At 36.8% G+C, this 26,379-nt stretch overlaps 1 protein-coding gene across 4 annotated transcripts in view; it reads right to left on the reverse strand.

Annotated features, from left to right (window-relative positions):
• The window catches only part of LYST (lysosomal trafficking regulator), a 178,005-nt gene that overhangs the window by 98,856 nt on the left and 52,770 nt on the right, over positions 1–26,379 (reverse strand). For all 4 annotated transcript variants that reach the window (XM_046026228.1, XM_046026230.1, XM_046026227.1 and 1 more), the window contains 11 exons: positions 25,086–25,312; positions 24,500–24,566; positions 19,674–19,783; positions 17,863–18,289; positions 14,787–14,931; positions 13,653–13,826; positions 8,715–8,875; positions 7,227–7,417; positions 4,612–4,857; positions 1,221–1,394; positions 123–272 (listed from right to left, as the gene is read on the reverse strand). In XM_046026228.1, coding sequence (XP_045882184.1) covers positions 123–272; positions 1,221–1,394; positions 4,612–4,857; positions 7,227–7,417; positions 8,715–8,875; positions 13,653–13,826; positions 14,787–14,931; positions 17,863–18,289; positions 19,674–19,783; positions 24,500–24,566; positions 25,086–25,312 — 2,072 coding nt within the window. The remainder of the gene's footprint in view (positions 1–122; positions 273–1,220; positions 1,395–4,611; positions 4,858–7,226; positions 7,418–8,714; positions 8,876–13,652; positions 13,827–14,786; positions 14,932–17,862; positions 18,290–19,673; positions 19,784–24,499; positions 24,567–25,085; positions 25,313–26,379) is intronic.

Raw genomic sequence — 26,379 nt, forward strand, 5'->3', positions numbered from 1 at the left:
CTCTCTAACTCCCTCTCCCTCTGCCCCTCCTCCCACTCACACGTGTGTGCACATGAGCACTCTCTCTCAAATAAACAAATAAATAAATCTTTAAAAAAAATAAAATAAATAAAAGCACATGCCTTGGCTTTGTTCCATATCTTCCAGTCAAGCAATAGCTCCTCTAGCAGTTTAACATCTTGGATTATAGCATTAGACTCCACATCCAACTTAAACTCCCCATTCTCATTGACATGAATAATATCTTCACCACAGCAACCTTCAAGAAGGGTCTATGGAAAATTAGCATTAACACAAGATGCATTAATAGCTGATTAATCCAAAAATTCAACAGAAACATTAAGCTTTCAATCTTAGCAGTCATAACATTAAATTCAAAGGAAACTAGTGAATAATTCAACATTACAGAGAGTATCTTTGATTATTTTGCAAAATATTTTGAATTAGAAAAATATAAACTTTCAAATATTTGTAAATGATAATTCAGTTTCAAACATAGGTAAAATAAGCCCTCTATTTTTATTTTTTATTTTTGTTTTCTTATTTTTGAAATTCAATGAATCTGTTAGGCTTTAAAAACTTTTACAAAAAGTACTAAGGATTCATGCCATGAATGTATGGATCTTGATATTTTAAGGAGTGGGGGTTGAGGGCATAGGTGGAGAGAGAGGCTTTTGTCTTACTACTTGAACCCTCAGAGAGAAACAGTTTCACAATGTTACCAAATGCTTTTATCTAGAAAGGTATTTAAATATATGATGATAGCTAGATCAAAATAAAAATTAGTATAGCTTTAGAAAACTAACTCTCTAGAAGCACTGCCTACTGGAAGTGGATTAATACTAGGTGTCCAGAGAACTGGGTTCTCTTCGTAACTGGGAACTGAGGCAATCGTCTCTGTGGATCTTAATTCCTCAATCTACAGAATGAGGGGCCAGCCCTAAGAGACAGCTCCAGTCCATCCAGATAAAAAATTCTGAGCTAATTTTTCTCTCTCACTCTTCTAAAATGCTTTAAACAAGACAAAAATGTAATTATGTACATGATGAAGAAAACCAGAAGAGTATCTTAGTTTGATTAAATATACACTGTTGAGTTTCCTTCATTTCTTCAGGAATAACTGAAACACAAAATTCTATTGTTGGAAGACTAATGAAGAGATAAGTATCATTGCATATGAATAATGCATATGAATAAGAATAAATTTTATGAGGACATACCTTCAAAACATGAAAGCCAACAATGCATTTTTGTTTAATCAACACCTGATGAATCATGGAAAGTCCATTACAATTTTCTAATTCATGTATTCTCTGTTGGTTATATTTAGTTAATGAAAGTATAACTCTCAGTGCTAATGCTTGAGTTTCTTCACAGCTGCTGAGTTCCACAACCTAAAAAATATACATATTTTCATTTACTGAGAGAAAAATTTAACATGTATGATTACTATTACAGAACATCAATCCATCAGTTTTACTTCAAAGCTATCTTTTTTTGCTCACACTTCCCTTATTATTTAAGCATTGTAATAAACAAAAATGAAAGACATAAATCCCATGATCTTTAGTTTCTTAAATATACTATAAAAATGAACTAAAATAACATGTACAACTGTTTAAGTCAGTACCATTTTATTAGTGATCTGAAATGTCAGCAAATCCCTCAGGTTTTCAACAAACAGACTCTGCATTACATGGTGTGGGAGGCAACAAAGAAGTAAAAGGCATGATATTTATCCCCAATGGGGCCTACTATCTAGTCAAAAGATAAGATATATATAAACCACAGATTTGCCTTGTACTTCAATTAAACCAATGCTTTCTGGCAACTACACTATATGAAACACACATCTTATTATCATGACTAAAGGCAAAGAAGAGGGCGCCTGGGTGGCTAAGTTGGTTAAGCAACTGCCTTTGGCTCAGGTTATGATCCTGGAGTCCCAGGATAGAGTCCTGCATCAGGCTCCCTGCTCAGCCTGACCCTCCCTCCTCTCATGATCTCTCTCTAATAAATAATAGAATCTCTTAAAAAAAAAAAAGGCAAAGAAGAACGAGATACGAGTGTTACAAGTGCACAGAAACTATTTTTGACTCTACTCTGCTTGGGTTAGCGAAGCCTAAATGGAGAGAAGATGGCTTGGAAAGGTGACAAAATCCCGGAAAGAAGGAATAGCGGGTGGCTGGGAGTGAGAGACAGGAGAGGGGTAAAGGTCTAAAGCTAGAAGGCCCTGGTACAGCGAGGAGGCTGCAAGTTGCCCATTTGGCTGGATGGCAGACATTCAGTTTAAAAGGCAGCCTAAGCATGCAAGGTTTTTAAGGAGATTAAATAAATTTTATTTTTGTAGGAGAGGAGGAAAAATAGTGAAGAAAGATCCCAAGTTTTGAGTGTGACAACATACTTTAGGATTCTTATTGGCAAGATCCTAAATTGGTAAAATAAAAGATTAACCATTTTCTCTAGGATATAGTCACTGTGTAAGAGTAATTATAACAAAATTACGTTTAGTATCTTGATGAAAGAAGGAAAGCCAAGGATATATATTTTGAAATTACACAAAGCTATAAAAGTTAGTCATGAAATGTTGATGAGGAGTTAAAAAGCTTTTTAATTTTGGAACACAGGGTGTGGTACATAAACAATGAATCTTGGAACACTGAAAAATAAAATAAAATAAAATTCTTAAATACTACAGGAAAATCTACTAGATATTGGATGCAAAAAAATTTGAAAAAGGAAGAAGAAAAAACAGTTTAGAGTATGGTGAGTCAATGCTGACAAAATATTTAAAAGAACAGTAATGATATGAAATTAAGACAAACTGAGGGTTGCCGGGGGGAGGGTGGTTGGGTTATGGACATTGGGGAGGGTATGTGCTATGGTAAGTGCTGTGAAGTGTGAAAACCTTGCGATTCACAGACCTGTACCCCTGGGCTTAATATTTAATTATATGTTAATGAAAAATAAAAAATTAATTTAAAAAAAGAACAGTAATGATAATATCAGATACTGATGTGCTCCTTATTGCAAAATCAGTCAGAGGTGATAGTCCCATCGAGGAAAGCAAGCCAGTTAAGGAGACTGTAAAAATTGGGGAATGATGCAGAAGTTACACCTACGAATCAAATTCTGAGAAAGAAGATCAAGGCAGCTTTAGTTAACAAGGATATGGACCTTGAGGAAGGAGAGATGATTAGTACCATTTGTACCCCCTATTTAGGATTTTAGCAATCCCTGTAAACAATCAGTATATACTGACTATTTTATGTCAGAAAAGATATCGTCCCTGCCCTAAGATGACAAAGTAGAACAGATAATAAACAATTTATTCTAATATAGTACTCATGACATCAAACTTTTTTCTTTTTAAAGGTTTTATTTTTTTAGTTGACACAGAGAGAGAGATCACAAGTCGGGAGGCAGAGAGAGGTGGGAAAGCAGGCTCCCTGCTGAGCAGAGAGCCCAATGTGGGCCTCGATCCAAGGACCCTGAGATCATGACCTGAGCCAAAGGCAGAGGCTTAACCCACTGAGTCACCCAGGCGCCCGGACACCAAACTTTTTATATTTCTCCTTCTCTTTAAAAAAACTTCAAACAAACTCAAATTATTTTTTGTACTTATTTGCTGACCCTTGTTTTTTCCATGTATCTGGAAGCTTGGGAAAAACAAGTTTTACAAACCATATTTTAAAGAATACATTCCTGGGGGACCTGGGTGGCAGGTGGCTTAAGTATCCGACTCTTGGTCCTGGTCTCAGGGTTGTGAGATCAAGTCCCTTGACAGACTCTGTGCTCAGTAGGGAGTCTGTTTAAGTCTCTCTTTCCTTCTGCCTCTCCCTCTGCCCCTCCCCTGTGCTCTCTCTTTCTTTCAAATAAATCTTAAAAAAAAAAAAAAAAGAATACATTCTTTACCTATGGCCATACTACCTTGAACGTGTCCAATTGTCCAAAGAACACCTTTCTTCTTTTGGTTACTATAACATGTATTTGTTTTCTCATTGACAATTTTAATCTTACACATTTATTTACTTATTTATTTAAATGTAATCTCTACACCCAATGTGGGGCTTGAACTCATTACCCTGATATTAAGAATTGGACACTGTACCCACTGAGTCAGCCATGCACCCCATTAAATCTTGTACATTCAATATTTAATTGTTCTAATTATATTTCTAGATAAAAGAAAACTTCTAAAATCTCTACAATTAACAGAAACTTTGACCATGTGTGGCAGAAAGCTTGATGACATCCTAAACAATATGTAATTTTATCTTAAAAGTTTAATGTAGTTGATTTATGGGGGCGCCTGGGTGGCTCAGTGGCTAAAGCCTCTGCCTTCAGCTCAGGTCATGATCCCAGGACCCTGGGATCGAGCCCCACATCGGGCTCTCTGCTCCGCAGGGAGCCTGCTTCCTTCTCTCTCTCTGCCTGCCTCTCTGCCTACTTGTGATCTCTCTGTCAAATAAATAAATAAAATCTTTAAAAAAAAAAAAAGTTTAATGTAGTTGATTTATAACTTTTTGTAATTTAAAAAAACCCACTGAAATTTATTAGTATTAAAGAACAAGTTTCTCTTCAGACAAAACTCTAATCAGTGATTCTTACCCTAGCAAAGAGAAAAACAAATATACCAGTTCCACCAATCTCATGCAGAACTCCTTGAATAGTTTTACATTCAGTAGGCCGGAGATTCTTTAGATGATGAGGTTCTAACAAAATGCTCTGCACTTCTTTTGAGCTGAAGGGTCTTTGAGAGAGTTGGGTTTTCATCTGACCTTTAAGTCTAATAACTGGCTCATAGATGGTGTACTGAGCAGGACAGTTAGTCGTATAAACAACTGAAAGACTTTCCTGAAACACAAATATTTTCCTTTAATAACTAAACAAAATTTTAAAAGTAAGGTATCAACCAACAAATAAATATTTCGAAGTGCAAACGTGCCCAACAAATTATTTTCTTTGACGACATCACACTAAATAAAGGTAAACATGAGGAGCGAGGCGGCCCCCCAGATAGGAAAAGATCAGTTTCAATTAGCAATGACCAATAATACAAACCTTGTCAAGGCTGAGAAAGATTCCGGCTTTAGCCATTGTAGAATAAACATGAAATTATACTTCCTATTGCTACTAAGAATAGCTGAGTCTTATACTGCACTCATTGCATACCAGGCACTGTTGTTTGCACTTACAAATATTAACCAATCATTACAACCCCAAGAGATGGGGACTCTGGATCAAGAATTCAAAATTTTTGCCTTGAATGTGTTCACAGGCTGGCTACTTGTTTAACAGTGACTGTAAGTCAGATCTTTCTACTAGAATAAAATTCCAGACTATCATCATTCCTAACGAAAACTGAAAAGAATTTACAAAATTTCTCCCCCCAGAGGGTAGTTTCGATCAGGTTCTGACTTCAGGTAGGGAGCTCAGGCTCAGGGAAATCATGTACTGTGGTCCGTGTCTTCGCACAGAGGCTGTGGGGGCCTTGGGCTTTGATCGCTTTCAACCACGGATGTTTAAATAGTTTCATCCAGACATCATCTGGCACATCTGCATACCAACTAACACGACTCCACAGTCTACTGTACGTGATTATTCCAGGCAAAACAGACCCTTCAACCTGCCAGAGTTTCCATCAGGAGGCTGACAAAATGTTCACCTGCCTGAGACGAGCCCCACCTGGCACCAGCGCCTTGATGGACCTTCTGCTCATGACATCAGAATCCCCCAGTTACTAAACCAGGCTAAAATGGTTTCTAAAAAGAGTTTTCATGTGAAACCCTTCGAATTTTCATTTGTGATCATTTATGTTAAATTTTATGACTTATATAATTCTTTTCAAGCAAAATAAAAGGATTAAGGTAATTTTGTGTGTGAAAACAAATGGAGTACCCCGAAACCAGAGCGTTAAGATTATTATTTGAACAAACGCCAGCTGTATGAACTCCTTAGTCTCCCTAACAAGGATCCCGTGCGTGATCCCAAACCAGATGCATCAGCATCATCTGGGATTTGTTACAAAGTCAAGTTCCTAGGCCACACTTCAGACCTTACTGAATCTGAGACTCTGGCCCAGCAATCTGTTCTAACAAGTCCTCTGAGTGATTCTGATGCACGCTCAGGTTTGAGGAACAATTCCCTCGAGCATGTTTTCTCAATGGTGAGGCATCTGGGATAATTCTTCACGGCATAATACTGCCCCTGCGCGGTGGAACATCTAGCATCCCTGACCACCACTCAATCACAGTGGACTGCCACAGTGCCCCCCAGCCCCTATTCTTAAACACTTCCCTGGGAGAGAAAGACCATATGCACAATATCAGATCGTTCGCTAAATTCCATAGGCATCTACCCTCTAGATACTTGACTGCAGACACATATTTAACACCACTTAAGACCTATCTGTGTTTTACGACATATCTACACTAGAATTTCTCTTTTCCTTTAGTCAAATGTTATAGCTTTAAAATAGGATTTATGCTGATTATGAGATATATATCTCATTAACAACAAAATACATTCCAAACTAGTAGTCTTCTTCAAATAAAAATGACCTCTGACCCCTAACCGTACCTCTTACAAGAAGCAAGAGAAGGCCAGTTCACGCTAGATCTACCAATTTTTCGTAGATCTTCTAAGAAAAAGGCTCAGCTTTCTAGTTGCTATAATGAAAAATATCTCCCCAGGTTCCTAAATTGTATGACTAGAACAAAATATTATAATAATGCATAAAAAACAATCCGAGAGCTTCATATAAGCAGAATTAGCAATATTTTGAAAGCCAAATTCCTGTGTTACTGATATTAAAGAATAAATATTCTAAAAACTGAATATATGTAATTAAAACTAATATTATAAAATAAAAACCAGTATTCATTTATATATATGGAAATGAAATGTAATGAACAATATTTTTAGGCTAACATATATTTTCACTATATCATAAACATTTTTCTTGAATGACTCGGAGGTATAAACTAAACTCATACTTAGTATAGAAATACAGTTCTAAGGGAAAGGGAATAAAAATTTGAAACCTGAAAACAAATTCTGGGCATATCAATTTTTTTTTAAGAAAAAGTCATGTTCTTAGGGAGCAAAAACAGTGAGAAAGAAAGAAGAGAAACTTTAGAAATTTAATTCATAGCTAATTATATATTTAATAAACATATATTATCAGTTACTATAAAGTAAAAACTTAGAAAATGAAAACTTACAATTAAGAGACCAATGTCCACTTCTTTCTTGGTCATAAAAAGTTCTCTGATTTGCTCACATTGCAAAATTTCTTTATTAATGTATTTGGAGTAGTCATTCACAGGCTTGCCATATTTGCATGGCATTATAGAAGTATGGTTGGGTCCACAAGCATATAGATAAAAGGCCTCTTGTGAATCAATCTTAGCTCCTGAATAGCAAAAAAATTTGTTACCTATTTATATCACTCCAATGAGAATTATTTTAAGCCTTTATTTTTATTTATTTGAGAAAAAGGATGTGCAAGGGGAGGGGCAGAGGGGGAAACAGACTCCTTGCTGAGCACAGAGCCAGAGTGAGGCTTGATCCCAGGACTCTGATCATGACCTGAGCTAAAGGCAGATGCTTAACCAACTGAGCCACCCAGGCACCCCTGACCAGAATTTTTCATAAGAAGCAAGAAATCATGAATTAATTTTTCTGCCAAATTAATTCATCTCTATAAAATTGATAAAGTCTCAAGCTCCAAATTGGTGTCATGAGCAAGCAACCTATGCCAGCTATGGACGGAAAGTGAATAAATATATATAAAGTTAACTGTGAAGCTTGTGATAAAATAAAATCATAAAATTCTATTTGTTCCTTAGAGAACAGTTATTTTGGTTTTGTTCTGCCTTTTTTTTTTAAGTAAATGGAAACTACACTTCAGTAAATTCTTTTTTAAAATAAATGTGGATTAATGTCTTGATACTTCAGTAAATCCTTTTCGAAAATAAATGTGGACTGACGTCTCTATTCCTTCTACTCGTCTTTTCAATAAACACTGCCTGAATGCTATTACGTGCCAGGCTTAGTGATATATCTATAAATTTTAGAACATGTACTTTTTTTCCTAAAATTTGGTATTTTTGTAGAATATTCTAAAATTATAAGAAAGAGAATCATTCTGAGGCACCTGGGTGGCTCAGTGGGTTAAAGCCTCTGCCTTCGGCTCAAGTCATGATCCCAGGATCCTGGGATCGAGCCCCACATCGGGCTCTCTGCTCTGCAGGGAGCCTGCTTCCTCCTCTCTCTCTGCCTGCCTCTGCCTAGTTGTGATTTCTCTCTGTCAAATAAATAAAATATTAAAAAAAAAAAAAAGAAAGAGAAGCATTCTAAGTTTACTTGTCATAATATTGCATTTTCCAGGATTATAAAACAAAGTTAATTCAACATAAGCTTTCTTTTGGGGGGAGAGGGGTAGAGGTACGATGTACCCCCTACATTAAATGTATATACCAATTGTAAGCAGCATCTCAATTACAAAACAAACAAACAACAACAAAAAAAGAAGCATCTCAATATAAAAATGTTAAAATATTTTAAAAGTGCATCTTGGTATCTAGATAATATAGTACTTTTTATCAAAGAAGGAACAGGAATTACTATCTTATGCAGTATAATTTACTAGTTTAATACTTGTTAATTGAAAAAAAAAATTAGAAATCCTTTGAAGGAGAAAAATATACCATTGAAGAGGAGTAAATTTCCCAGGTCCCATTTTCCAGCCAATTGCAAAAACTCTTCTTGGGATGATAAACAATGGCCAATCATGCAAAATGTCTTATTGCTGTCAGATGACAGACTTGTTCTTCTTGGAAGCACAAAATCCAAAGTAACATCAGGTTTCCTACGTTAAAAACAAAGTTAATTATTTCAGTGACCTAAGTATTTTGCAAGCATGAATGTTTAATAATGGGAAATTCTTTAAGAGCTTTCTTGGTTCAGCAGCATAGAGCCGCTGATAGGAAGAAAGAGAACGGATTCTGCTGTCTCCTGGTCCACAGTGCTGGCAATACCCAAACCCCACTGAGGGGAGTGGAACAGCGAGGCCTGCTAGTCCTGCAGCAGGCCGTGGGAAGAGGCACAGGACATGTGATGCAAGTTTTCTTTGTCACTGAGTTCTGTGCCTTCCTGATTTACAGATACAAACCAACCACCTCCCCCTAATTTTTCCAAGAAGTCTCCCACTGTGGCAAGCCATTCCTAAAATTTCTTCCTTGAAGCCTTCAAAGACCACTCAGAAAAAGATGATTACCTCTTCAGGTTTTGTTCTCACTAGCCACTGAAGTGCCAGTGCTTTCTGCATTTTCTGTTCTTTCCATGCTTAGTCACGGAGCTTTCTATTAGTCTCTTGTATTTACAGAAATCCTTATGAAAGAGTAGGAAAAGGTAAACTAACGCTTTCTCAAAGAGAGACACACATGAGGAGAGGACTTCATCATCTGGTTGGAGGTGCAGAGTACCAAGCTCTCCCCATACTCGGGGAACATTTTAAGTTCCATAATAAGATAATGACGGTAACTTAATGAAGGGAAGTTCATAAACAAGATGGCGTGCTTAGCTGTCAACGAGAAATTTCACATTGGTGCATCTATTTATTTAAACACTCTTCCCTAAGGCTTTCTGTTTCATAGTTAACATGTAAATTTAACTATTTTAATAGAAATATATTTCTATTAAATAGAAATATTTTCTGATAAAGATGTATGATAACTTTTATTTTTTTAAATTGAGGTATAGCTGACAAACACCATTAGAGTGAAGTATTTTCTATTGCCGCATCTTTCTTGAACCCAATACGTGCCTGGGACTGAAACACTACTGCCACCCATTGGCAGCATGACTTCATACAGTTGTTAAGGGTAAAGAAAGCTGCTTTACAAGATGAATTCGATGGACAAATATTAAGTATCCACCATGTGCCATATATTCCTACCACATTTGTGGGCTCATCATTAAATCTCAACATAAACTACTAATAATTTGTTTTTCAGTGTTATCATGTACTAAACATTTTCTTTTGAAATATATTATTTACAGAAATTATCCTATTAGTTCAGAAAGTATTAAAGATAGTACCAAATTTAAATCACGGGAATAATATAATTGTCCTGGTCACTTGCTTATCACTCTACTAACAGATGAAATCATTACTTACTTTGTACCAAATGGCAAAAAAATTCCTTTAAAGTAATGTAGAAATATGTGAACGAAGCGACTATGCTCACTAACTCTCTACAGTGAACATCTAAACTCTCCTATACCTGTTACATGGTCTGATGCAGAAGAAGGCTGTGGGGGTGGGAAAACTTCAGGTTCTAAAGCACGGGCTGTATCTAAGTTCAAGGTTCAGCTGTATTCTTCTGGCATGACTTTACTCCACTCTGGGTCTCAACTGTCTCATATGTAAAATAGAGGAAACAATATACTTACTTCCTGGTGCTGTCGGAAGACCAAATGGTAATCTGTGTAAAGTGCTGACTACAGGCCTGGCACATGTTGAAAGCTCAAGAAATCAGGCAAGAGTCCAGGAGAAAGAGATTCACTATTCATAGCCCTTATCCCCAACTCCAACCTATCTAACTCTAGGTTCTGAAAAAAAAGATTATTGACTGGCTGAAGACTGAGAACTTCTCAGAAAATATTTTATTTGGAATATGGAAACTTCAGTGACATACTTCCATGGATTTTAAAAATGAACACACAAAAACTGAAGCCTTGATTTTATTCCCAAAGCCTGTTCTTTCCTGTGGCAGACCCTGGGGACTGACTACTCTAGGCCACTCACAGCCCCTCTCCCCTGTCCTCCTCTAGCACTGAGTCTGGACAGCTGTAAGCCATCAACTTGATAGCCTCCCTGGCTTTCCCTTTGTTTCCATGGGCCCTTTCCTCTGCCTGAAAGGCCCTTCCCCCTCCACTGCTCACAATATGCTCCATCTCCCTTCAAGATCTCAGCTTAAATAATCAATCTTTTCCCAAAGAGGCCGTTCCTGATCCACCTGATCCATCTCTCTGGGGATCTGTTATATCTCCATAAAATTTGTCATAATTTGTATATGTGCATTTAATTGTGTTTGCTTGTTGTCTGCTTCCCCATTGTTTACCATTTCCCTCAGGCCTACTACAGCACATGCTGGGCGCACAGTCATTCCTCATTACATATTTAATGGGTGAACAAATGAATAAATAAAAATGGGTTCATTTACACTAAGAGCATATATGATTTCTGTGGGTCTAATCTACTTTGAGGGATATTTGAGAGAATTGGGAGACAGTGTTTAGAACACACCTAATAAAAGGTCTGCAACACAACAGGTATATAATATTTTACAGTCCGTTCAATTACACCTAGATACCTCATCTTGAAATTCGAAATCTGCCTGTCAAGTAGCTTTGCCATACACATTCGTTTCTCTTTCTCATTATTCAAGTTAGAATCTTCCTTCCAGCCAGCCTGACCCCATCCCATGCTATACCAGTTTCTAGTTCTGTATCTCCTTTTATGTTCTTTCATTCATAAACTATTTCCCAACTCTTATAAATCTAAGATATATTACAGCTCTCTCAGGGTTAAATTTTATGTTAATTTATTCCAGAAAATATTTCTTATTAACTTGACCCACAATTCTCCTGGTCAGTAAACATCACATAGTATTATACCTAAATCTATCACCTGGTATGTTTCAAGGACCCTATCTTACCTGACACACTGGCTTATATTTTTCCCTAGTCATTCTAATTTCTTTTGAAACCCTGAGTTAATTTAGGTATTAGCCTTTAAAAAAAATTAGGTTTTAGCCTGATTAGCCATTTAATTGAAATAATTCCTTGTGGATTCATTTTATAAATGTATATAGGCTTAAGTGCCCAATTGTTAGGTTCTGTTCTTAGATCTAACGTATACTCTGCATAATGTCTCAATGTCCAGATTTGTGCATGTTCCCCCAAACTCAAATATTAATTTTCACCAGTTACCAGTACAGGAAATTAATTTTGTATTAGAGTGGTAAGTAGAAAAAAAACATCCAACTGTGACACAGATTTCTCCATTAAATATAGCACATTTTATCTATAGTTTCCTATAATCCATTTTGGAAGCTATGACAAACTAAACTTAAAATTGTAAATGAAGTTAGTGTTTATTAAAAATGTTTCAGATTTCAAGCTTTACTACAAAGCTGTGATCACCAAGACAGCGTGGTACTGGCATAAAAACAGACACATTGACCAGTGGAACAGAGTGGAGAGCCCAGATATGGACCCTCAACTCTATGGTCAAATAATCTTTGACAAAACAGGAAAAAATATATAATGGAAAAAAGACAGTCTCTTCAATAAATGGTGCTGGGAAAACTGGACATCTATATGTAGAAGAATGAAACTCGGCCATTCTCTTACACCGTACACAAAGATAAACTCGAAATGGATAAAAGACCTCAACGTGAGACAGGAATCCATCAGAACCCTAGAGGAGAACATAGGCATTAACCTCTTCGATATCAGCCACAGCACCTTCTTTCAAGATATGTCTCTAAAGGCAAAGGAAACAAAAGCGAAAATGAACTTTTGGGACTTCATCAAGATCAAAAGCTTCTGCACAGCAAAGGAAACAGTCAACAAAATAAAGAGGCAACCCACGGAATGGGAGAAGATATTTGCAAATGACAGTACAGACAAAAGGTTGACATCCAGGATCTATAAAGAACTCCTCAAACTCAACACACACAAAACAGATAATCATATCAAAAAATGGGCAGAAGATATGAACAGACACTTCTCCAATGAAGACATACAAATGTCTATCAGACATATGAAAAAATGTTCACCATCACTAGCCATCAGGGAGATTCAAATTAAAACTACATTGAGATACCACCAGACACCAGTTAGAATGGCCAAAATTAGCAAGACAGGAAACAATTCATGTTAGATTGGATGTGGAGAAAGGGGAATCCTCTTACACTGTTGGTGGGAATGCAAGTTGGTGCAGCCACTTTGGAGAACAGTGTGGAGATTCCTCAAGAAATTAAGAATAGAGCTTCCCTATGACCCTGCAATTGCACTGCTGGGTATTTACCCCAAAGATACAGATGTAGTGAAAAGAAGAGCCATCTGTACCCCAATGTTTATAGCACCAATGGCCACGGTCGCCAAACTGTGGAAAGAACCAAGATGCCCTTCAACGGATGAATGGATAAGGAACATGTGGTACATATACGCAATGGAGTATTATGCCTCCATCAGAAAGGATGAATACCCAACTTTTGTAGCAACATGGACGGGACTGGAAGAGATTATGCTGAGCGAAATAAGTCAAGCAGAGAGAGTCAAGTATCATATGGTCTCACTTATTTGTGGAGCATAACAAAGAACACGGTGGACATGGGGAGATGGAGAGGAAAGGGAGTTGAGGGAAACTGGAAGGGGAGATGAACCATGAGAGACTATGGACTCTGAAAAACAACCAGAGGGTTTTGAAGGGGCGGGGGGGGGGGGCGTGGGAGGTTGAGGAACCAGGTGGTGGGTAATAGGGAGGGCTCGTACTGCATGGAGCACTGGGTGTGGTGCAAAAACAATGAACACTGTTATGCTGAAAATAAATTAAAAAAAAAAATGTTTCAAACCTCTGCCCAGAGATCCATATGGAGATTTTTCCATGGTTATTCTTTTTCCCTTGGGGCTGCTGTAAGTAGGTAAGAACTAAATGCTGCCATTTGCTTGGGATGAAAATATTCTCCTGTGATTCAACCTGTGCCAGTAAAACAGCTTTCGTATCATCATTTGAATCCATGCACATTCTATAAAAAAGAGACAAAGTACAGGTTGGAAACGTGGAATTTCTGATCTCAGCATTTAATAAATACATAACAACTATAATTCCAGATATTTAAATGAGATTAAAAAGCAGTTCTGTTTTTAAACTAACTAGAAAACTCAGTAGGTCTTTGTTTTGCACCATAAAATGTGCTTATTTTCTTATATTGTTGTCTCAATTCATGAGAAAAATAGCTCATGTTCATTTGCTGGTATTAATAATTTAGGCATTAATTTTCAAAATTCATTTAAAAAAACTTTATTGTTACTATTTCTACAGACATTGTCCTTTCAGAAATTACAATATAATATTTTGTCCATACAAAAATTAATACATGTTGTACATAGATGTCTAAATGCCAGGATGTACTGGACGTCTATCCTACTTGGAGGAACTACTGAGAGAATTAGGATACAATGTCTATAAAGTACCAAGTAAGATTTATAACAAAAAGCATATATCCCCTAAATAACATATTTTTATTTAGTTTTAAGTTTTATAAAGATAGTGTCATACTATTCATACTTACCCAATACAAGTAAAAGATTTGTATCTATACTAGTTAACAAAGGAGGTAGAAAAAAAGACCAGGTCGCGAGAATAACTGAAATTCATAAGATAACGGCTATTAAATATGTAATCTTCATGGAAAACAGCTGTCTGATAATAACATTTTAGGGTGACTGTGATCTGATAGAATACTGCTGTGGATAAGACTTCAGCAAGCATTTGTCTAAAATCTAATTGAGAATGAACACAATCTAGAGTTTAATTATAGATTTTTGGATAGAATAATATATTGTTACAGAGGTGGTATTAGTGACTATTAGAATGTATCTTCTATTTAAGTTATCTTTTTCTGATTTGCTATAATGATCTTTAATGGCATATAAATTATTTAAATACATGATCTATTCATGGCGAGGTTAAGGATAATCAATACCGAAAGATAAAAGTGCCATTGTGGGCATCAGCCCACACTTGCATCATCAGAGCTTTGGATCCCAATGAAATCATATGGATACATCCTTCTTCTATGAGCCTTTCACCAGGACTTATGTACTCTGCACCTTCCGGTCTGTTGTTCTCTATGAAAAAAAGATGTTAGAATAATCAGTAAAGCAGTTGATAAAAAGCTGAGTGGAAAAGTGAATTTGAAGGAACACAATGTGGTTGTCCAAATTATTTACTGAGATGTCTGAATCTGACCTGTTCCAAACAATATTCCCAAAGTTGAGACGTTAACTCCAAAAAAGCACCAGGACTGAAAACAGTAACTGAGTGTGATACACATTTCAAAATCTATGATAACTAGCAGCTAACTGTGGGAATGAACAAACCACCGACGGCACTACCAAAATCATCCTATAATTATTACAATAGCATGATTTTAGAAAATTGATCTTAGAAAAATTGTGGTGTTTAAATATATTCTGTTGTAGACTCCCTGATGAGTCATCTTTGAATATAATTGCTAAGTGATTCTGAAACTCTAAAATGTTCTCTAAGGCAAGCTAACGTAACGCCTTATGCTTTGGACTATTGGGTTATTAGTCCTGACTTTAAGTGGTTTCTTACCATGCTAATCCCAGTGCCATCTAAGTATGCATGATGACCTGAATCCTTGAGCCATCCACGCTGTTACTACGCTATGTGACTTTATGTAAAGCTATATTAATGAAGACATACCAAAATACAAAATGCACGTTTAAGGGTTCAGACTTTCAGAGAAGAGAAACACCACCAGTTATGAGACTGTATATATATATTTGTTGCCATTTTTCAACAGGTATAAATACTACCAATTTTTCAGAATACTGCCCCTAAACGACAGTAGTCTTTAAAAGGAAGAGTTAAATCCATTGATTATTTTGAGGACTACTGCTCAAGATATGAGATGTATAGAGAATTCATGGCTGATACAATACTAATGTTTCCATATAAAATCTGACTTTGCACAAATAAAAGACTAGAGCAAAAACCAGCGTGTACGCTGGTACCGTAAAGTAGGAATGTGACAAATGTTTCTTAATTTAATGCTCACAACAATCTGATGAGGTAAATTTTATTGTCCCCCTTTAGAGGGTGAGAGAACCAAGGTGCTGTGGGGTTCAATAACTTGCTCAATGTCACAAAGCTGGTTTAGTGGCAAAGGAAGTATTATCAATGTAATATTTTCTTCTCTGTTCCCTTCAAAATTTTGGTATATACACTATTTTTTAAATGTTCTTTTTAAATGTTTATGCAGAGTTGTCTGAAATATATGTTTTCTAATATATTTTTATAAAAAAATTTTTTAAAAATTCCCAATGCTGACATTTTCAGGTCGCTATGTATACTTATTTCATTTTATAAGAGCCTGTTTACATTGTGATTGCCCCACTTCAATGAGAAAGCAATGTGTACTGTTTATAGTGTCGTGGTAGCATTTAAGCTCTGGAATCGAATACAGGTGGGTTTAAGTCCCTTTCCATCACTTACCAGCTCTATAAATTGGTCATGCTATTTAATTTCATCTGCAAATATGGACAGTATGAGCACTTACTTTATTGAATTGTTGTGAGGATTAAAAACTATGTAGAAAGAGCTGAGCAAAGTGACGCCCACACAGAGAGCTCTCAACGCTCATGAGACAGCATCAGCACGACAGGATCGCATGTGTGTTGCTTTGGAGCTATCAGTTCTTAGGTGGCAAATCTCTAATTCCCAAAAGAAATGCTCTACCTACCTAAGTTTTTAGAAAGTTTGGCTTCCTAGGCTACCTGGCAAAAGTACACAAATACGCTGTGCTAATAACATGGGAATGTGTCTGGAGAAGTAGATGCAGAGCTCCCGACAGGGACATCAGGTGACCTTTCCTAGTCCTCAGTCTTGAGAGTATCAGTAAGGACTTTCCCTTCTATCTGGGAGTCAGTGGCAGAGGACCTGCCCTGAAGGCCTGGTGTTGTGAAGTGGGCGCCAGTGTGGCGTGTAAGCTCTGTGGAATGCAGAGCTCCAGAGGGACCTCCATGAAGCATAAATCCCTAACCATTTCTCTCCTCCAGTCATTTTATTCATCTCATGGCTCCTAACAATCAGCCCTGTGTTGCTTCTTATCACCATAAACTGTTTTTTTTAGAGAATTCATGGCTGATACAATACTAATGTTTCCATATAAAATCTGACTTTGCACAAATAAAAGACTTTTCTTTTATTTCTTCCTGACCTAGTCCTATGAGGAATGAGACAGTTTCGTGGAAACATAAAAGGGATTCCATCAGTTATAGAAAGGACTGGAATGGGAATGATTCTGACTCTGGAGAAAAGCTGATGCATCCAGACATTCTAGAGGCGCACAGAGGTAGGACGCAGCACAAGGAGGAGAGCTGAACGACAAGAGAGAAAGGACATGAAATGGGGCTCATGCTGGCTGGGGCGTAGGGAGCAGAAGGTCAGAAAAGTGGCTCTAGGGGACGCCTGGGTGGCTCAGTGGGTTAAGCCGCTGCCTTTGGCTCAGGTCATGATCTCAGGGTCCTGGGATCGAGTCCCACATCGGGCTCTCTGCTCAGCAGGGAGCCTGCTTCCCTCTCTCTCTCTCTGCCTGCCTCTCTGTCTACTTGTGATCTCTCTCTGTCAAATAAATAAATAAAATCTTAAAAAAAAAAAAAAAAGAAAAGTGGCTCTAGGGTTGCATCCTTTCCTTCTCTAACATCAGGAGTCACCCTAATCCAGTAATGGGAGCAGGAAAGAGGCAGGAAATGGGGCTGGTGACCGCCAGCTAGGGCAGTTGGATATGCAGTGGTCCCGCGGGGGCAGTAACCGAGTGCCCCAGCCCCAAGGCAAAAATATACAAGAAAATGAAGTCTTTAAGGCTATCTGACCACCCAGGCTTCGTAATCAGGGCCTGCCGTCAGGAAGGCACTCGGGGTGAAAAACATACTGGGAGCACATGACGACATTGCTGTGTTCTTACAGCTCAACCAAACCTGCAGTCAGGAAAGGCTTAGTGTAATAGGCAACAGGTAATGGCAACATCATACCTGTTCTATCCACACTACTGTCCCGTAATGTTAAGGATTTGTTTCTTTTCTTGATCTTCTTTCCTTTCTCCATGGTTCTCTCAGCTTCATGGACGCACTCCACATTAAACCACAGTGAGACGCTGAAGCCTTCCGACAGGTGGGGCCAGCAGTTCTGCCCCAGCAAGGCCAAGTGGACTGGGGCTACGTGCCAAGAGGAGAGCAGCTGCTGGGGGAAACTTCCGCTCTCGGTCTCTTTCCTGCTCCGGGAACTCCGTGCTCTTCTTAATAATCCCAGGGCCTTACTGTTTAGAATCCCAGGACACTTTTGTGATGAAACGCCATTGCTTAAATTTGGAGTATGCAGGAGAGGGAAGGTTAGGTACTGGGAAGGGCTCATCGTAATGTCACTTTCAATAATTTTCAGAATACCGAGAAGAAGTACTTCCTAGAGAAAAAGAATAAATAAATACAAAATGTACATTGAAAGTCAGGTTATAAATGAAAATACAAGCATACCTACACACATATCAGCATTCCTAGTTAAATGCCTTCCTACTTCCTATCTACCATACCACTAAAGTGTTCATAAAATAAAAGGATTTTATTCTTTAAATACGTAATCTCTCATGGTTAATATTAGATTTAGGTGGTTTTTTTTTTTTTTTTGGCACAAACCTGAAAGTTATGAATTGGTTTTAAGTATTAGATGTCAACTCTAATAATTATATCCAGAATCATTTCTACAAAGAAAGATGTATATTTCCTAGTAGGCTATAGTTGTTTCTTTAAATTATTTTTAAGTGAGGGAGAGAACCAGAGACCTTACAAATTCTCCAGATTTCTGAATGATATTTATAGCCTGACTGACTTCATAAAATTGAGTGGCTCAATTACTTTCTAACTTATTTTACATGACTTTTCCTAATCAAATTAATTTTCTTTCATCTGTTTTGGTAAACCAAAATAAGGGTTTTTATGTTTTATTCACAAATTATAAATTTGGGGTTAAATGTAGAATTATAGAGAATATAAGAGAGGAGTTGAGCATTTAATTAGGGGGAAATAATGACTAAGGAGACGAGTAGAGTAGAGAAGAGCATCTTAGTCCGCTACACTGCCGAGTGTGTGCCCTATGCACACAATAACAGCTAATGCTGCTGCTGCTGCTGCTAACTGCACTCAGGGAAGGTAAAAGAAACATTTCATAAATACAGTCAGTTATCAAGTGTCTACATTAGTGTTTGTTAACCTTGTGTTCCACAGAGCCCCTCGGGGTCTACAAGCTGGAGTAAGGTAGTGAAATGGGCAGGACTCAGGAACATTCAACCTTGCTTCAAAGAAAGTAGCTCCAAGCTTTTGTTTTATTTGCTTATGCTTCTAGCCAAGATTTCATTATGAAAATGAGTTTCTCAGCAAAGAACAGTTGAAAAGTCACTAAGCTACACCAATGAAAGAAGTGATAGAAGATACCTGAAGGGTAGATAATAACTTTCTAAAAAGAGGATAATCCTTAAAATGGTAAAAACTAATCACAATTAAGTTCTCTTTAGTAATTAAAATTATTTAGCATTTCTTAAGAACAACGACCTGGGGTGGGATAAGGCAAAGGGACTATGAGCCCAGTGACAGGGCTGGTTAGCCAAAACAGAAGTGAAACAGTTAAAATAAGTACCAATAATAAAATGATGAAGAACTTTCCACACATTAACATGGAGTTGACTGCATAATCATTACCACATTAAAAGACAGAACTTAGTGATTTCCAAGTCATTTTTTAAAATATTCTATTAAGTATCAGAGAAAAAAATTTTAAATTATGGCATATTTACTGTACAAGGAGATTTCTCCAGAAATATTCTCAAAAGAAGGGTTAACTCTTCTGAACATGTTCTTGAGCTCATCAAAGATACCAAAAGATCCACCAATACTCTCTGGCATGCTAAATTAAAGAAAGATAGAGGGGAAAAAATTAAAGCCAATACATAATTGAAGGTTCCAGACAAACAATTTCACTGAAAGAGATCAAATACTTTTGTCACATCTTCATTGGATTGTAAACAACTAATAATCCAAAAATGTGCTGAAAAAATAGCAATACGATTAAATGCAAACCAACCCACTGACAAAAACACAAAACCACTTTTCTTAAAGATGGGTCCTTTCCCAGGAGAGGTATTATTTAAAGAAGCATAAATTAACACAGTATTTGTTAAAGAAGTTGACACTGTCAGTAACCACAAAATAGTCTGCTACCTTATCTTGAAACTGTTTAAATTATAACTATTACTTTCTAAATTAGATGACATAAATGGAAGTGTAAATATTAAAGATTATGAAAATACTTAAATATCACAAGCAACTATTTTGAACACTTTCCTTATTTCATTGTGAGGTTTAGAATAAAATATCATGGGTAGTGCATAAATTCATAGAACTTTTTAGAATAAAGTAACTAATATCTGTAGCATACATTATAGTGTCCAAAGTATATTCACATGCATTATCTCAGCTAATCTTCACCCCTAAAAGCCCTATAGTGAAATCTTATCTCCCTTTTAGACACGACAGAAATAATCCCGATGAGAAAGCTGAGGAAAGCAGCCCTGTTTCAGCACCATGTTTTGTAGAGGTGTGAGCTGAGGCAGTAGTGGAACAGTAGGTATATCTGGAAAGAAACTTGAATCAAGACTATAAAATAGCATGGACTTTATCCTGTAAGAAACACGAATCCATGAAAGAACTATGAGTAAGAGTAAGAACTGTGAAAACTAGAAAATAAAGGAAAATAATGATTTCTCTTGCCTTTCCTTTATGAATTATTCTAACTGAGCATAAACCAAACAGTTGATGAAAGCAAGTTTTCTTTAAGTATTCCAGCTTATCCAAGAAGACGGAATGACAGGATGTTGCCATTTTGCAAGTCCCTAGGCTATGACCATCCATGGCTCCTAGTGTCCCCCAAAGAGAGACAATCAGACATTATGTGCCTCTGATGGAGGCAAAGATTCCTGCCTGTAAAATATTCCAGTCAAAAAATGGTCAAAATCCAAATCTGATTAGGTTTCTAGATCTTACTGCAACTGAAGGAAATGTAAGACAGAGAGGATCATGTTAAACAACTCCCAGGGACATAACCGCCAAAATTCAGAATGCAGATGCCACATGATAGATGACCTGGTTTCTTCAACCAAAAAAAAAAAAAAAATTGCAATGGTGGGGGGAGTAGACACCTACAGATGAAAAGATTTGAGATATATCTGCTAACTGTAATATATGAACCTAACTAGGATTCCGATTTTTTAAAAAACACTATAAAATAAAGTGTTAGCTAATCCCGGGCTGGAGGGGCTGGATAAAGTAGTATGACCAAAGTAAAGTATATGTATGTGCTCAGACTTTTTTTTTTTTCAGTCCAAAACTAAAAGGTCAAAATGAGGGAATGAAGATATGAAGATATATATATATTTATATATATTTGCCTTTGTCTACTACTGAAAACCCACTGAACTGAAAGTACACAATTATAAAAAGAAAGAAATCTGTAATAGCAAAAAGAGTGAGGAAATCAGTGGGCACTGGGGGCACAGCAGATTCAAAAATATTTCTTGAAGATGGAAGGGCAGAGAGATAAAAGAGAAAACTGCTGCTTAGAATCTCTTTAAATTACAAAGGGACTCCAAGAAGAGGAGAGCCCATAGGTCTGTCTACATTCCGGAGAGGAAGTAAGGATAGGGCTACAAATGCAGGGATTCATACAAGGTCTGTCTGGAAACACCTACTTCTCTCCTAAATTCTGAATACAGAGCACAGATAGCTCAGCTTTTACTTTTATGGCCCCAGCCCGATAACTGTTTAAAGAAACTCCCTGGATTGCCAGGCAAGGACATAGACGGAATGTGGGACAATTAGCATCAGGCTACCAGGTAGACATGTACAGTCTGCAGACAAGCCAAGTTGCTCAGCTAAGAGAAAAAAATACGAGCTAAAAGAAAACCGGAATGCTATTCACCAAGCCATGCCTCTTGGCATTGAGCTGTGTTGCCCAGATGAAGGGATGACTTTTTCTTGCACAAAGACACTATTCACTAGCCAAGCCCTACATGTGGAGGACATATTTTTCTAATGTACACAAAATGCCATTTGAGGTAACAGTAGCTCTAATGGCCCTCCCAAGTGAAGCTCTCTTTATACTTCCTGTATTTGGGGAGCCTCTATCTTCTACTGGCACATGCACACAGAGCTCTTGAACACACTGTCCATTCAGGGCAGATGCCAAATAGGAAAGCAAATTTATAACATTAGCTTCAACAGCTTTCTTAAATAGAAATGGGCAAAATAGGTCCACAAAATATTTGAGAATCAGCAACATAAATAAGAAAAACCAAGATATAAAAGACAAACAAATTGATTAACTGATCTGAGAGAGAAAATAAATAATTTAGGGTAGAGAAGATATCTTTCTAAAATGTTAATTGCTAAATCCAGATATATTTAAGAAGATATTATATCCTTATATGAAAATGGAATAACCAGAAAACAAACAAACAAAAAGAAGCTCTTAAATCCTAAGAGATAACTGCCAAAATTAAAAATTGAACAAAAGGTCAAAAGGTTGGAATAGAATGGAAGAAATCTGCCAAAACACGGCACAAAAAGAGAGAAGGAAGTAATGTGAGAGGAAAGCTAAGACATGCAAGACCAATTCAGGAAGACCCAAGATTATGATCAGAATGTAGAAAAGAAGAGAGCAGAAAACATGGAGAGGAGAAAACTACTCTTTTCTTTGTGACCGTAAGTTCGACCTTCCTAGATATGACACCAAAAGCATAGTGACAAAAGCAAAAACAGATAAATTGGTCTTCATCAAAATAAAATATGTGTGCTTCAATTAGACATGATCAAGAGAGTGAAAAGATAAGCAAAGGACTGAGAGAAAATATTTCAAGTCATACATCTTTGATAAGGGGCTTTTATATAGAACATACTTAAAAATTCTTAAATTCAACAATTAAAACCACAAATTACCGAATTTGAAAATAGGTAAAGGGGGGTGCCTTCAGTTGATTAAGTGTCTGCCTTCGGCTCAGATCATGATCCCAGAGTCCTGGGACTGAGCCACTCATCGGGCTCCCTGTGCAGCAGGAGCCCCCTTCTCCCTCTCCCTGCCATTCCCCCTGCTTGTGCTCTTTCTCTCTCTCTCCCTTGGTTGCTCTTAACTGTATCTCAAATAAGTAAATAAAATCTTTTAAAAAATGGGTAAAGAATTGAATAGAAATTTCTCTAGATATCCAAGGAAGATGCACAGATGGCCAACGAGCACATGAAAATATGTGTGACAACATTAGCCATCAGGAAAATACAAATCATAACCACAATGGGAGTAACACGGCGCCCACTAAGATGAATATAACGAAAAAGACAGGTCGTAACAACTGTTAGCAAGGATGTGTAGAGGTTAGAATCTTCATATACTGTATGGAATGTAAAATAATGCAGCCACATTGGAAAACACTCTGGCTGCTCATCTGAAAGTTACCATTGTACCCAAAAGAAAAGAAAACACGTGTCCATGTGGAAACTGGTAGATGAGTGGTCATAGCGTTATTCCTAAGAGCAAGTAAGTGGTGATGTTTGCACAACTCTGCAAATATACCAAAAAACACAGAGCTGTATATTTTAAATGGGTGAACTGTGTAGTGTAGGAATTCTCTCTTAGTAAAACTGTCATTAAAAGGTAATGTGACAGAGTTTCTCAGAGCTAAGCCAGAAATAAGTCTTCATATCTAACAGACCCACTAAGTGTCTACCACAATAAATACAAACATACCCATATACTAACTAAGTAAATGGAGAAGGAAAAGCTTTTCTTTACGGTATAATCCCAATTAAATATAAAAAGAATAATAGAAATAGAAAATCACTATTTGGCAAATACCACAGAATTAACAATTTCAGTCAAGAATCATCAATGGGTGCCAAGGATTAGTGAGTTCAAATATGATGAAAAGAAAATATTTACATAGTCTCAGGTTATGTACCCCACAAGATACTTACTAATTATAAAGAGAGAACAGTAACTTTATAATGGAGAAACCTGTCAAGACACCATCTCAACCAAGTGATCAAAGTCAACATCACAGTAATAAGATACAGACATCATGAACCACAATATGATGCACTGTGAAAGGCACAACATCACTTACAAGGTCTGTTTGCCAAAAATGCATCACTCAAATTTAATCATGAAGAAACACCTGACAAACCTGCATTAATGTTTCGTGTATGTTAGGCTTCTCCAACTAAAATATGTTTCTATTATAATGTCACCATATTACATATTCATTATGAATTCCTCAAATGTCTGTGAAAGTACAGAGTGGAGAGTGGCACTCAGTGTCTGATAAGGCAGGAACACAAGGCCAAGTCTATGTACATGACCCTGAACAACTCACTCAATCACTTGGAATCTAGACATTCCTCTCTATAAAATCAAGATACGATATGGTATGTCTATTGAACAAAAGAGATGATGCATATAAAGCGACTTTTGAAATCACAGGGCACTATGCCAATGGAAGTCATTATTAACCCCTCATTTCACATAACAACAAAATAATTTCAAAGCTATTGTGTAAAACTAACAGTTTCAACGCACCTTGAAAATCAGAATCAGCCTGTGTTAAAATACTCAAGAACCCTCCTAAAAGATTTTTCACAGTTCCCTGAAGATTAAAAAACAAAACATGAGAAATTAAATTTCTTACCTCATGAAAGCATGAAGTAACTGTAATGTCATGATAAATAATTTGATACTCTACTATCTATACATATATAAATATTTTCAAATAACTGGGAAGAATGCTTTGTGTATAATTACACACTTTTCATTTTCTTTTTTTTCAGGTGTTTTATACATTTATGTTCTTCATACTGTTTTTGTTTTCTGGTTTTTCAAAACCAGTGACTATATATTAAATGTAATTTATAAAATATTACCCATCTCAGAAATAATACAAGGATTAGTTAGCCAATGACATTAATTTTTTATGCTGCTTTAGAGAACTATGGAATTAGAAGATTTTTAGAATACCATTTGTACATAAAAACATACGTAAGGCACTTTATATAAAAGATAAATAATCATCTCAATTTTCAGACAAGTTGAGTTCTAAATAAGGAGATGAGTGACTGGGGCATGCATGTGACACACGTTCACCACATTTACTATATGCATCTTCTACCTGTTGCATGAGTAGAAAAATATTCTTTTCCTTCTGTCTGATGATTTTCAAAAAACTCTCAAATACGTGGGCAAGCACATCAAGTTTGGCTTTACCAGTAGAAAGCAAATTTAATTCCAGCATACAAATCTCAGGATATATGATTTCCCCTTCAGTGAAGGTTTCAATCACGTCCTTTGGACTGCTTAACACACTAAAACCTTCTGCTTCAGGTTTCAAGTCTATACCTGAAAGAGGAAAAGAAAAAGATGATTTTTATTCCCTAAACCCTGAATAAATATTTCAAATCTCACTTAACATTTTAGGAGATTTTGTAGCAAAGTGCTCTTTGTAAGAAGATTCTCACACAGCCTTTTCCTACACGGCAACTTTTGATTAGAATAAGTATCTTGGATAATCAAGTCTCATGGATATTTTGAAGATAAATGAGTGGCTTAAAAGTAATTTTGATCTTCATTAAAATTATAAATATCAACAGTAACTTTTATAGACATAAGATACAGATGTAACACATTTTCTCTGACACAAGTGGGAAAAACACTATCCCAAACTTTCTGACCCCAAAATATCTAAATCACAGGCTAGTTCATTTGCCTGTTCAGATCTTTGTGAAAATCGTAGCTTCAGCTATTGGTTGGATAAATTCTACACTTTGTCTTCTTCATAAGTGAGAAATGGACACTGTCACTGAATATTACATTTTGGAAAATTTGACTGATGTGCTCTTAAAACTGACTGTAGCGCTGTTTAAAAAATGTTCATGTAGTTAAGAAATTTATAAATGTCTATATGATTAAGAACTAATCAGCAAACCTATAAAAAGGAGGAGGTCTGTCATTATAAAATGTCAGTACACTGATAAAACCTACATCATTGAACTAGTATTTTTTCCAAAAGTGCCTGCTCAGAAGGTAGGAATGGGGGAATATGGGAGGAAAGTGGTCAACAGGTGCAAACTTCTAGTTACAAGATCAATTAGCACGATGGATATAATGGACAACATGAGGATGATAGTGAACACTGCTGTGTGATACATAAGAAAGTGGTCAGCAGGGGCGCCTGGGTGGCTCAGTGGATTAAGCCGCTGCCTTCGGCTCAGGTCATGATCTCAGGGTCCTGGGATAGAGCCCTGCTTCCGGCTCTCTGCTCCGCAGGGAGCCTGCTTCCTCCTCTCTCTGCCTGCCTCTCTGCCTACTTATGATCTCTCTCTCTGTCAAATAAATAAAATCTTTAAAAAAAAAAAAAAGAAAGTGGTCAGCAGAATAGAACGTACAAGTTCTCATCACAGAGAGGA

Source organism: Meles meles, chromosome 13, assembly GCF_922984935.1.
Source record: "Meles meles chromosome 13, mMelMel3.1 paternal haplotype, whole genome shotgun sequence".
Classification (NCBI taxonomy): Eukaryota; Metazoa; Chordata; class Mammalia; order Carnivora; family Mustelidae; genus Meles; species Meles meles.